This window comes from Mustela nigripes, chromosome 5 (assembly GCF_022355385.1).
Source record: "Mustela nigripes isolate SB6536 chromosome 5, MUSNIG.SB6536, whole genome shotgun sequence".
Lineage (NCBI taxonomy): Eukaryota > Metazoa > Chordata > Mammalia > Carnivora > Mustelidae > Mustela > Mustela nigripes.
This window is the reverse complement of record NC_081561.1, coordinates 43351738-43365921: the sequence shown is the minus strand read 5'-3', so window position 1 is coordinate 43365921 and position 14184 is coordinate 43351738. Positions and strand designations below refer to the sequence as shown.

The following is a 14184-nucleotide window of genomic DNA, read 5'->3' as shown; positions in this document are numbered from 1 at the left end:
GTTGTTTTCTTGTCTTTGTAATACAGAAACCATAGCAGACAGGAGTGGATGCTGGGTGCCAACCAGCCATTAAACTAGAAGGATGAATGGTTAAAGAATATGAGGTATATTTATACAAGGGGATACAACTCAGCCATAAAGAAGAATGAAATCTTGCCATTGGTAACAAGGATGAACCTGTAACAGCACTCCAACCAGTCTGAAGAGTTAACTTAATCCAAGTTAACACACCTTTCTTGCTGACCTAAATCCCTGGATCTGTAGTGGAACTAATTTATTTTCTTTGAGATTTGCATACCACTGGGCTTGAGGAATGAAGGACCAGAACCTTCTCAGGCCACAGAACCCAGCAGGTCTATTCAAAGGCAGCTCAACTTTCTGATTAGCCTATTTTCGAGCAAATTTTCTAGGTAACCCAGAAGATTTTATTCCCCCACCCCCACCCCTTTGTGTATCTGCAGAACTTGCCCTCCTTTGTAGAATGAACAGTCTTCTTGCAAATCATGAAATACAAACTGGACCCTCCTCACTCAGTTCTGGAGCACTGAGATAATGTTTGTAGCTGGCCCCATTGAGAGTCCTCATGAAATCAAGAAATGTTGTAGGCCACTGTACTCCCTTTGCTGATTAACTTCCCTAAACGTCTTTAAAAGCCCTTGGGCCAGGCAGAAACCTCAGAGTTGGCTTTTGGACAAGAGTCTGCCTTCTTCTCAGGTTGCTAACCTCCTGAATAGAGCCCCAATTCCTTTCCAATAAAAAACTTGTCTCGAGTCATGGCCTTTCAAGGGACAGGTAGCTGAACTTGGGTTTGGTAGTAGACCTGTTAAGCTAAGTAAAATAAGTCAAATGGAGAAAGATAAATACTGTATGATTTCCACTCATGTGGAGTTACACACAAAACAAATGAAGAAGGAAAATAAAACAAAAACTCATAGAGAAAAGACTTCTGGTAAAGAGGGGAAAGGGGTTGGAGGCGGGCAGAGTAGGTGACGGGGGTCAACTGCAAGGTGACGGGTGGTAACTAGACTTGTGGTAGTGATCATTTTGTAGTATATAGATATTGAAATATAAAGCTGTATATCTGAAACTTACATAACAAAAAATGTTTTAACACAAAGATTGATCATAATTTGAGTCTTTTATTTCAAAACTCTGTGCTTTGGGTTACTAAAGGTCAGTAGAAAACTATTAATAACCACTTAGCTCGCTTCTAGAAAATATGTTTAATATATATTTTATATATATGATGAATTCATATTTAACATATATAATATATATGCAATTTTATATATATATGTGTGTATACACACACACACACAAACACACACACATACATACATATAATTAGATTAGATTTGGACTTCCTTCTAGGGAGCCAGTCTTTGAATTCAAAACTCTTATAGCTTCTTAATATGTATTAGGGGAAAAAAAGTGGGGGTAATGAAGGGAGGTAGAAACTAATAACATAATAAATAATGAACAAAATTAATTTTTATTTTATATATTTTTGGTGGAGGTGATATATTCACGGGTGCCAGAATCTGGCTCCTTGCTGTGGAAGCTGAGGCAAGTCCTGAGATCTTTCAAAGCCCTTGCAAAGTGGAAATAACAATAAACATACTTCACAGTTTATAGAACTTGTGGTGAGATTTGAATGAAAGAATCGGTGCAAATTGCTAAACATAGAATATAGTAAGTTTTTTTTTAGGAATGTTGGAGACTATTATTTGTTCCTGATGCCTTGTTGAGCAAACCCTGTGAATGAAGCTATTTTTCAATTTTGTGAATGAAGAAAGAGATAGTTTGAAAGTTAAGTAAAATTTACATGGGTTAATGGGCTCCAGCTGCCTCAGACCAAAATAATATATCTTAACTGTAATTCTGCACTTAGTGCTTTACACATTTTAGGTGATTTTTTTCTACACGATATTATCAGGAAACTGAGAATCAGAGGGTTTTTATAATAGTGTTAAAGATCCCCAAATTACCAGGTCACAAAGCTGGAATTTGAATCTTACTCTTCTCAGTTTCTAGATGTTCTTTGCTCATCATCTTGCTTCTCTGAGTAACACATGGCACTGTGCTATTTGAAGAGAGGGTTTATGTATGTAAACAATGCTTTTTTATTAGTTTTCTTTTATAAAAATATAACAACAAAATAAGTAAATAAGATTATGTTCTTGTAGTGGTATGGGCAACTGATAATAAGAAAGGAGAGAAGGATAAGGATATAAAACAGAAATGAAAAGTCAGTGGGTAAGACTTTTTTTTTAAGATTTAGAAGCAAAGAAAAAGAAAACATCCTTTGAATCCCATGTAGGTTTGATATCCATTTGTAATAATGTGACCAAATATTCAGAACATACTGGCTAGTGGCTCAAAATCAAGAAACCAGAAGTTTTCATTAGCTCTCCAGAAAAGTAATTAAATTTTAAAATCACAGTACTAACCTCATATTTCATACATAATAGAAATTAAATAAATGCTTAAAGAATAAATCATATCTAATGATGAGGGTATAAAATAAAAAAAAGAATTTAAATGTCAAATTATAATAAAAATAAGAACAAATTAGACTAATTTTAAGTTGATAGCAAAATGTTTTTTAATACTTATATAGTTAGAAACATTGACCAGTTTTAATACTACCATTCTCTGCCATAACATAGCAGTTATAATAGTGTGAGTTTATTGATGAAAATAAAAGTCACTATTTGAAAGATTTATATATTTTACTTTCATATCCTTTTCCCTCTCAGCACCAAGTGATTTGCATCTAATCTAGGGAAATAAAGTAAAATTAAGCCTAAGCCTATAATGATTCTGTCTTACTAGTTAATGTATTATCTGGTAATTGAATGACATAAATTAAAATTATTTTTTCTTAGTCTAACTCTAGAATATGTAGAATTTATTTTTTACATCTAAATCTTCATGAAAATACAATAGCATACATTCTTTATTTCATATTAGTGATTATTTCACTTTGCTTGGGTCTTGATTAAAAAGAAAGATCATTATGCATTGCCTCTGTTCTGAATACAAAAGTCATACCCGTGACTTAAAATAATTGTGAGTATTCACGGCCAACACTATCTATGTTTGTTTCTGTGTTTCCTTGCCCTAAGGAGGAAGCAGCATTTCTGTTTCAAAATGAATAATGTTATTTTAAGAGCAAAATGTGTATCCAAAGTTTATATCATCACCTGTATAAACACTATTACATCCCTCCTGAGTATAAAAAGTGTGTGGGCACAGAGACTGCCCCAGGGACTGAGAAGAACTCTGGGGGAAGCATTCACATTTCCAATACAGAGGTTGTTCTCTTCACTTTCAATTTGCTTTTAATGGGATAACTGTGGTTTCACTTACTGAGTGTTAAACATTTTTATATAACACTATAAATGTGACTATTGAGGCTAAAAAAAAAAAAGGAAGCATGTTTTACCTCATAAAATAATCTGAATGCTTGTATTAATATTTCCATGGAAATGAGTTCACTAGCCATTGAATTCACTACATAGGCAGAGGATGAGCTCTGTGATCAGGACTGTCCTGAATGCTGTTGAGCTTGTAACCTGCACAATGATCTCTTGCAGAGAGGATGAGTGAGTTCTGAGATCAACCGTGAACAGCACTGCACCTAGTTAGCTTGGAGGACATGGTTTAACAATCTAATTTGTCTGCTTACAGAGCGGGGAGGGGCTTGTGCTACCGGTGGTCCTGTCTGTGATTCCACAACAATGGCCAGCATTATAAATGGATTGTACTGTTCAATATGTGCTGAAGGCTCCGTGAGGATCCATTAGAACACCACCTCTCAGATGGCATTTGGTGACATGAAACTAAATCACACTTAGAGTGTCTTCTAGCCTCCTTACATCAAATTTAAATTTCAGTTGTGTTTTACAGATAAATCTAGTGAGCAAACTGGCATTTAATTTTTGAAACTGTTCTGTTTGGAATATTGCACGTGCCTTATGTCTCTATTTGGACTAACAAGTAGTGAAGATGGGGGGAAAAGGATAAATCACAAACCTCCAGGTACAGTGAAAGAGGCAGCCAAGATTACCATGATAGAGGAAGAATTGCTGTTACACAAGGACATGAGGATTCTGATCATTGGCAACACATTGTGAACTTAAGATATTCAACTGATGAAAATAGAATATGGCAATCATTTATAGTGCTTAACTAATTTAAAGACAGAATTAAACAGTCAAGGTAGGTTTCTATCAGGTACTGGGAGAGGTAAGGATGCTGGCATGATTTAAACTACAGCCTAGGAATTATCAGCATTATTGAAGGCTGGCTTCCTCCATGGATAAGAGAGGAGTAGACCTGTAGAAACCAAATGAGCCAGGCTTTGTGTCTTTCTATGACATTTGGGAGAATGCAAGTTGATATGAATTACCCAGAAAAGTGGTAAGTTCTCAGTTTCTGCTTACCAAACTTTTTAGGAGATAATCAGATAGATGTGGCTGAGCAGCAACCTCCCTGAAGAAATCTCATAGTGGTTAGAATTGCTAACATCTAAGGTGCAAAACACTGATGGATCTTACTGGTGATGGTCCTTTAAAAAAAAAAAAAAATGATTGTCAATTTTATTTATTTTTTTTTTATTCTAGTTAGAACATTTAAGATGATATCTATCCTTAGAGCAAAATGTTAGGTCTATGATACAGTACTACTGATCATACGCAGTGTTGTACACTAGATCTCCAGAACTTATCCATATAACAGAACTGAAACTTTTTGGGAAGTTGCTATTCAGTGAATGCCCTTCTTTGGAGAGCACAAGAAATGAGTGTGTAACACCAGGCTAGGCTTCCTGGCTCTGAATCTCAGCTTTGCCCCTAATGTACCATGGGAGATTACCCAAAGAATCTGGACTCCATTTCCTCATTAGTAAAAGGAATTAAAAATAGGACATTCTGGTTGCTATAAAGGCTAAATGAGTCAGTACACATGGCGTGCAGGTGCTATTATTGTTACTGTAATTATAATTTCATAAACACGTATAGGTTGAAGTCTCCCCACATTTGGCTTTTAGAATCTAAAATTCAGAACACAAAGAAGAACTCAGCAATGGGTAGATTATCAAGGACCAAAATGGTAAAGAAAAAAATTAGAATTATGTAAAAATCAATTTATGTTGAGGGTGAGGAAAAGGGTAGCATCAGCACATTTTGGGGGATGGTGGTTACATGACTGGCTGTGGTGGCAGTTATGCAACTTCATGAATTTGTTGTAACTAAAGAACTGCATTCCAGAGAGTAAATTTAACTGTACAAATTAAAAAAAAACAAAAACAAAACAAAACAAAAAAACAAAAAAAAACTCCAGCTAACTATGCTGTAGGGAAAATGAGGAAGGATGAAGGGTAAACTTCAAGAGCACCATTATTCCTTAAATAACTCTGGGGGAGGATGGGCTGGTATGATTAAGAGCCTTGGCTGGAAAGAGCCCTGGGGAGCAGGGACAAGGGTCTGGCAGGGTGTTCACAGCATTTTCTAAGCATTTACTTGATTTGTTGCTTACTTGGATTTTGATTTTGTGACTAGACTGTGAGGAATCTTGGGTTTAAGTCAAAAGTACCAGCAAGTTCTGATTAACACCTAACAACAAGCATGGATACATCATTTTTGAGGTCTCCCACTTTCCACCATGGACTAATGTAATGAGCAGCATTTAGAATAGGGCTTCATTTGAATGCTGCACCTGCTTCAGAATGGCTCCATGCTTCCAAATGAATCTAAAGTAAGTTAAATCTTAACCTGGAGCATCAAAACTAATCTAGTAATGGTAAGAGATATAGATATATCTTATATATCTATATATCTAGCAATGGTAAGATATATATATATATATAAAACAGAAAAAATAAACCTAGCAATTATAAGATATATATTGATATGGTAAAAATGATTTACATAGGCGCTTTGCTTCTAAACTATCTTCGTAGGGTTACATTCATTGCCTATGGTAGCTATTATAGCATTTTAAATGTTCAGCCTTCAATAAAGATATTTTTGCTTAAGAGAAGCAAAGCTTCTAAAACGGTATTCATTTTTATTTTTATATCAGAGAATTGCAATATCTATTCTACTTCTTTTATCTGCAAGAGTTACAGTTTAAGGTAGAGGTGGCTATTTCTTTTTTTTTTCTTTTTTCTTTCTTTTTTTTTTTTGAGGTGGCTATTTCAACATTCAGGTAGAAATGTTTTCATATGTTCTATCTGACCAAAAAAAAAAAACCTAATATCACTATGTTGTATTCCAAAACAGAGGAGTCCACTGAGTGACTGTTGAACCTGTCAACAACATGTCAATAATACTCAGTTAATAAGTATTCACACCAGTTTGTATAACTTCACATATACAATAGAAGCCCTAATACCCACAAGGCTGCCTGGCTATCATTCCCTCAAGGGACCCAAACAACCAGAAACCTCAAAACCTGGGGTATTTTCAAGCGTCTCAAGTCCTCTGTGGAGTGTGTAGATAGAAAGAATTCTTTTCTGGTGACCAAAAATATACCCCACATATATTCCTGATATATTATTACTTCTCCAGGAAATTCACTATTTCTTTTGGGTAGATGTACGTGAATGTTGAAGATAAAATGAATGATAGGAAACACAGGAAGAAAGCAATAAATCTACAAAATTTGAAAGCTAGAAGAAAGAGAGGGGAAAAGATACACAGACAGAAATCGTTTATATCAATGTATACTTTTTAAAAGATAGATTTATTTATTTATTTATTTGACAGTGAGAAAGCATAAGCAGGGGGATTGGGAGGCAGAGGGAGAGGGAGAAGCAGAGAGCCTGCTAAATCCTAGGATCCTAGGATCATGATCTGAGCCAAAGGTGGACTTTTAACTGACTTAGCCACTCAGATGCCCCAGTATATCTATGTATAATTAAGGAGAGTATGACCAAAGGCAGAAATGGCCAAAACATCAATTATTAATGAAAAAATTGTTCCCTGAATAAAACCAGTTCATTCAGCTTGTCCATCTCTATATTGACCATTATTGGAGGTAATAATAATGTCAATATTAATAAGAGCTAAAATTTACAAAGGACTTGCTGTGCGCCAGGCACAATGGATGTAATGATCAGGATTATGAAGTTTACATAAATGTAGAAAATACCTGTAATGAGATATACTCTAAGCACTAGGATTTCTTGCTGATACCCTAAGTGATATGGTATCTTACTAGTATCACAAAACATCCATTTCATATTTTTTAAGTGTGCACATTGCTTAAAACTTAGTTGAAAACCAACAACATTATTGGTGGAGTGTATTGTCACATTTACACATACATAAACATATATTTTGTAAATGTATAAAGTATGCATGATTATAATTTTTCGATAATTACCTTGTTGACATTTGCAAATACATCCAGTGATGTGATCTTCACACTTTGCACCCTTTAGACATAGTGATGAAGAACATTGATTTATATTAATTTTACAAAATTGCCCAGAAAATCCAGGAAGACATCTAAGAAAGAAAAGTTAAAAAAAAAACAGTATATATAATATGCATGAGTCTATATTATGGAGTTTGTTTTTGTTAAATTTGAATAAAATTAAGCACATGAAATAGTTGTTCATTAAGATTGATTTATGAGAGCTAATTTAGTTGATATTCACCAATATTTTCAATGAAATTAAGGTGTACTGACAAAAAACAACCACAAACAAAGAGGGAAAACAAAATAAGGTTCAGGATCATAGAGCTCAGTCATTTTCAATTTTATTCTTTCTTTATTTCAAGTATACGTAGCTTGATACATATGTATTATTAAAGTATCTGGGCCTATATAATAGAGAACCCTGACTAAAGTTGATTATATGATAGTAAACTTTTAAAATAGTGAAAACCTTGATAGTTTTATAAAATGTATCACAAATATTTAAGTTTTTACCTAAATTCCAGTGAGTCAATATACTGTATAATACCAGTTTCAGGTGTAGAATCTAGTGACTCATCATTCCATACAACACCTAATGCTCATCACAAGTGCCCTCTTTAATCCTCATCATTTATTTAAACCACCCCCCACCCACCTCCCCTTTGCTAATCATCAGTCTGTTTTCTACAGTTAGGAGACCGTTTCTGGGTTTGCCCCTCTCTTTTTCCCTCTCTGATCATTGTTTTGTGTCCTAAATTCCACATATGAATGAAATCATCTGGTATTTGTCTTTCTCTAATTGACTTATTTCACTTAGTGCAATCCTCTCTAGCTCCATCCCTGTTGTTGCAAAAGGCAAGATTTCATTTTTTTAACATTTTTTAAAAAGATTTTATTTATTTGACACAGAGAGAGAGAGAGAGATCACAAGTAGGCAGAGAGGCAGGCAGAGATAAATGGGGAAGCAGGCTCCCCACTAAGCAGAGAGCCTGATACGGGGCTCAATCCCAGGACCCTGAGATCATGACCTGAGCCAAAGGCAGAGGCTTAACCCACTGAGCCACCCAGGCGTCCCAAGAGTTCATTTTTTATGGTTGAGTAATATTCCATTATGTACACACACACACACACACACACACACACATACAGTGTGGGTACACACACACACACACAGTGGGATATATACATACAATATTTAATTAAAATGATTCCTTAGTGACCCCTCTCACTCTAAAACCTGAGCACATTTAAATTTATAAAATAAGTTAATTTTAAATTTAGCATATAACTGAAACCAATATAGAAGGCAGTATAACATTTAAAGTATTGGCCTTGCTTATTTTTGGTTTGATGGTAATATTACCTTTCACCTTGAAATTCCCTCAATAAAATGTGTTTTCAGTGATCCAGCAAAATGCAGCTGGATCTTGCCTTGAGGTGATATTGAACTGTGGTCCCAAAAACACTATGTCCAAGTTCTAATACTTGGAACCTGTGACTGTGACCTTATTGGGGAAAAAAAAAGTTCTTTGCAGATGTAACTAAGTAAAGGATCTTGTAGAGTGCACCTTAAATTAGCTGGTTGGGTCCTAAATTCAAAGACAAGTCTCGTTATAAAAAGAGGAGACACATCGGGGAGAAAGTGGCAAAGGTTAGTGTCATGCTGCCCCAAATCAAGGAATACCTGGAGCTTCTAGAAGCTAAAAGAGAAAAGGTAGGATTTTCCCCTAGAACCTATAGAGAGTGTGGCTTTCCTGACATTAGATTTCCACACATTAGTGTGGCTCTCCTTGATATTAGATTTCTGTTCTCCACAACTGTGAGCAAATAATTCTGTTGTTTTGGGCCACCAGGTTTATAGTTATTTGTTATACCATCCCCAGGAAACAAATAGAGGGAATGACCTTGAATGCATCTGATGTGTTTCCTCTCCATATGTTCTTTTAGGGCTACTTATACAAATCATTTAGATGTCAGTTGTTAAACCATGGTCTGAGAACTGATGTAGGGTCTACAAACACTGATTAAAGTGCAATGTTCAGGAGAGAGAGAGTTACATATTTACCAGGTGCCTGCAACATAACAGATCTTTTCTGAATGCTAAAGGCATATAAAGAGAAGTAAAACTTTGTATCTGCCTCCAAAAAACAACCAGCCTTGTTGGAACAATAGAGATGTAACAAACTTAATAATGTAATTACTATAAGAAATCAAGTATAAAATAAGACATATGGACAGGTGCATTCTTAGCATTAGGAAGAGCATAGAAAAAGATGAAGATAAGAAGAGTATAGCTTAATCCAGAAATTATAAGTAATTTTAAATGTCTGAGATATAATGTGTGAAGGCAAGTCTGGGGGTGATACTGGGAAAAAAGGATAGATTAATAAATGGGGACAAGAGCTTTTTCTATAATTTTGGATTACAATTTTTATAACAGCTAATATTTTTTTTATTTTTTAACGATTTTATTTATTTATTTGATACAGAGAGAGACAGCAAGAGAGGAAACACAAGCAGGGGGAGTAGGGGAGGGAGAAGCAGGCTCTCTGCTGAGCAGCGAGCCCAATGTTAGACTTGATCCCAGAACCCTGGGATCATGACCCGAACCAAAGGCAGACACTTAATGACTGAGCCACTCAGGCACCCCTAAAATAGCTAATATTTACTGAAAAGTTGTTGGCAAGTAACTTTTCTAAGGTTATAACATGAACAAATTAATAAGTAGAATTTAAAACCAGAAAATGAGACTGCTTGCACAGCATATACCCATTAGCCAAATATGGCTCTCTATTTCTAGCACATAGCCCCACCCAGCCAAAGCTAATAATTAACTACATGTTAAACAATCACAAATGTTCCAGGAAACTTATTATGCTAGATCCTCACTGGACCTAATTGAAGACTGTGTCTTGACCAACAAACAAGACCTATTTTAACTATGTATGGATTTATGAATTCATTTTTCACTATGAGGTAAAATCCTCAATAATGAGTTACTACTGAGACCATAAACCTCCTTCTCTTTGTAGCAACTAGAAACCTAATTCCTTTTAGAGGAAATTCTCAATTCCTATGGAACATAAGCAAACTTAGGGCTCATTTTGTTCATCACTGAAGTTTTCATTGTCTTTCCTTTAATATCATAAATTTTTTTCAAAAATGCTCTATCAGTTTAGGTATTTTTTTTCCAATTTAGATACTTGCCAGCATGGTAAGAAATGTTTATTTGTCCACATTCTAATCCATCATCAATATTAATATTGTTTTTAATTTCCACTGCAAAGAAAAAAAAACTACATGCCTTATAGGTTTTTTTTTAATGAGATAGCTTTAAAAATTATTTAATAGACCCTTTTCTTAGAATAATTTTTTAAAAATATCTTATTTATTTGAGAAAGAGAAAAAACACACATACGAGTGAGAGTACAAGCAGCGGGAAGGGTAGAGGGAGAAGGAGAAGCAGACTCCCCTCTGAGCAGAGAGCCCAACATGGGGGCTGGATCCCAAGACCCTGAGATCATGACCTAAGCCAAAGACAGATGCTTAACCAACTGAGCCACCTGGGTGTCCCAAATAATTTTAGATTTATGGAAAATTTATAGAAATTTTGCAGGTGCAGTTAAGAAAGCTTCCATATACTCTATAACCAGCTTCCTTTATTGTTAATACCTTACATTAGTATATTTGTCATAATTAATGATACAATGTTGGTACATTATTATTACTTAAAGTGCATATATTTTGAGGATTTTCTTAGTTTTTACCCGATGGCTATTTTTTTTTTTTTCTGTTCTAGGATCTTATCCAGTATACCACATTACATCTAGTTGCCATATCTCCTTTGCTCCTATGGACTGCGATAGTTTCTCATCGCAGTTTTTGATTATCTCTAGAGTTTTGAGGAGTATTGATTAAGTCTTTTATACACTGTCCTTCAACTTGGGCTTGTTTGATGATATTCTTGTGATTATACTGGCAATACAGGTTTTGGGGATACAGATTACAGCAAAAACTCATTTCATCAAGTCATATCAAGTGCACCCTTTGGAAGGAAGTGGCTATACAAATCCTACACTAAAGGGGTAAAGAGTTATGCTCTATCTCCTTAAGGGGCAAATATCTACAACATAATTTGAAATATATCCATTATGATCTTTATTACATATATATATATATATATATATATATATATATATAACCTTTTCTGGGATTTTGAGTGGTATTGATTTGAATTTATAGATCAAGTTGGGGAGGAAAAAAGTTGGGAAGAAATGACATCTTAAAAATGTTGTGTGGGGATAAAAATATATGTTTATAAAAAATAAAAAAATAATAAATTCACAAAAAAAATTAAAAAAATGTTGTGTTCTAATTAATGAATAAGAAATATTTTTCTATTTAGTTTTCAAATAAGAAAGATCTCTCAATTTAATTAGATCATGTTTAATTTATTTCATCCGTATTTTGTAGTTTTCCACACACATTATATTATTGTGGTATTGATATTATAAGCATTTTGTTCGATTTATACCTGTGTTTGGATGGTTGTTTTTAAGTGGTATTTGTTTTTTATTCCTTTCTTTCCAATATTCTAATGTTCATTGAAAAAAAATCAATAGATTCCTTGGGGTTCTCTATAAAAACAATTATGAAATCTGTGAATAAAGACAATTCAATTTCTTCTTGTCCAATCTGTAGATATTTTATTGGGTTAAGGAAGTTCCCACTAATTCTTAGTGTTTTTGACAATCTTCATTGTTAATGAGGTTTGACTTTTCTCAAATGATTTTTGTGCATATATTAATATAATTGATGGTTTTTCTTATCTGTTAATATGATCATATGGTCAAATGATACATAACATGATAATATGACTGATGTGATTATTTTTTAATTATTTGTACAATTAATTATAAGATTGATTTATGAATGTTAAACTAGCCCTTGCTCTCCTGAAGTAAACCCCACCTGTTGGTTTCAGATTTGAATACAGTCATCTTCTTGTTATCTGCAAAGGGCTTATGATTTTTATTTTAAACTTTTAATGTTAAACTTATATTATTTGTTCTTGTAAGGTTATGTGATGGTTATAGTCCTATCTTGAATGATGAAAAGGGTCTATAAACCTTTAAAATACAGAAATGCTTAACAACTTTTAGCCCTATATTCTATAAAAATATTTATACTGTGACTAGTAATAATGTTTAATACATGGAATAATTGAGCCATTGCTATTGATATTATAAGCAATATAATCTCATATATATATATATATTCATTTTATAAATATTTTAATAGAATTTCTGACAGATTGAAATAATGTACCTGATTTGTTTATGCAAAAAAATATATTAAGGAACTAATAAAACACTTCTGTCCCCAAAGTAAAAAGCTGGACAGACTGAAAAATGCAACTGCTCTTGGTCCATAGAGCGGGAGGGCAAGGGCAAAGCCCGGACTCCAAGAGCAAAGAGACAGGGAAACACAGGGAGTCCTGGCTTACTGTCATAGAGACTTAGACGAGGAAATTGACATGGGGTACCACAGCCAGGGTAAGAAAACCTGAAATGTAATTGATGCATTGTTGGAATCTTGGTGTGGAATAAGTTAAAGAGAGTTAAAAATTGTATGGGGACTAAGGCTTACGGGGCTCTCATAGTATTTTGAGATTTACCTCCAGATGCTTAACTAGGTCCCTACAGTAAATATAAGAGAAAAATTTCCTCCTGCTTCTGAGGGCTGGGGTTGGAGGAGGAAATATTTTGAAATACAGCAGAACACTCCATTGTTGTTAACAACGGCTGCCCTGAGGAAGAACTAGCTAGTCAGAGCCTAAGGTGCAGAGGTATTTTCAGAACCTAACGGCCATAGGGAAGGGAAATACCCAACACCAATCAGTTCCAGCCTTCCATGTGGAAGACAGGAAATACCCAACTCTAGCCCACAATAGCCATTCTGTCCCACCTAGAGGTCTGAGAAACACTTGTGGATTTCACAGTCCAGAGACAGGCTCACTAAAAGACTGAAACCTAATCACAGGACAATAGAATGCTTCCCCCTCTTCCCACTTTCATCATCACATTATTAAAGGTCTATTTACAACAATCGAATATTATTCAGTACTAGAGAAAAGGGCTATCAAGCTATAAAAAGACATGGAGAAAATTTAAATGCATACTACTAAGTGAAAGATGCTAATCTGAAAAGGCTACATGCTGCGTAATTTCAACTATATGACATTCTGGAAAAGGCAAAAACTATGGTAGAATAAAAGGACCAGTGGTTGTCAGTGGTGGGGAGGGAGAGAAGGGACAATAGGGAGAGTACAGAGGATTTTTAGGGCGTGCAAATATCCTGTATGCTATTACAATAGATATATATTTCATGATACATTTGCCAAACCATATACAACCCTGAGAATGAGCCCTAAGGTAAACTATAGGTCTTTGGGTGATTATAATGTGTCAATACATGATTACAAACACATGATTCTGGTGAATGATGCTAATAATAGAGAAAGTTATGCATGTGTGGGGCTAGGAGCTATGGGAAATATGGTAAATCTCTGTATTTTACTCTGAATTTTATTGTGAACCTAAAACTGTTTTTAAAAGTCTTTAAAAAAAATAGTAAGAAACTTCTAAATCATGAAACTGTCACATTGGGCTTTTAACACAAGACTTGACCTACAATACTGGGGGAGAGGACATAAAACACAAATGAATTACTTGGTACAAAAAAGTCAGTTTG

At 34.5% G+C, this 14184-nt stretch overlaps 1 protein-coding gene across 1 annotated transcript in view; it reads right to left on the bottom strand.

The window, feature by feature from the left end:
- Positions 1–14184, bottom strand: part of EYS (eyes shut homolog) — a 1640601-nt gene that overhangs the window by 822571 nt on the left and 803846 nt on the right. The window contains 1 exon segment of the mRNA XM_059401541.1: positions 7393–7517. Within this exon segment, the coding sequence (XP_059257524.1) occupies positions 7393–7517 (125 nt within the window).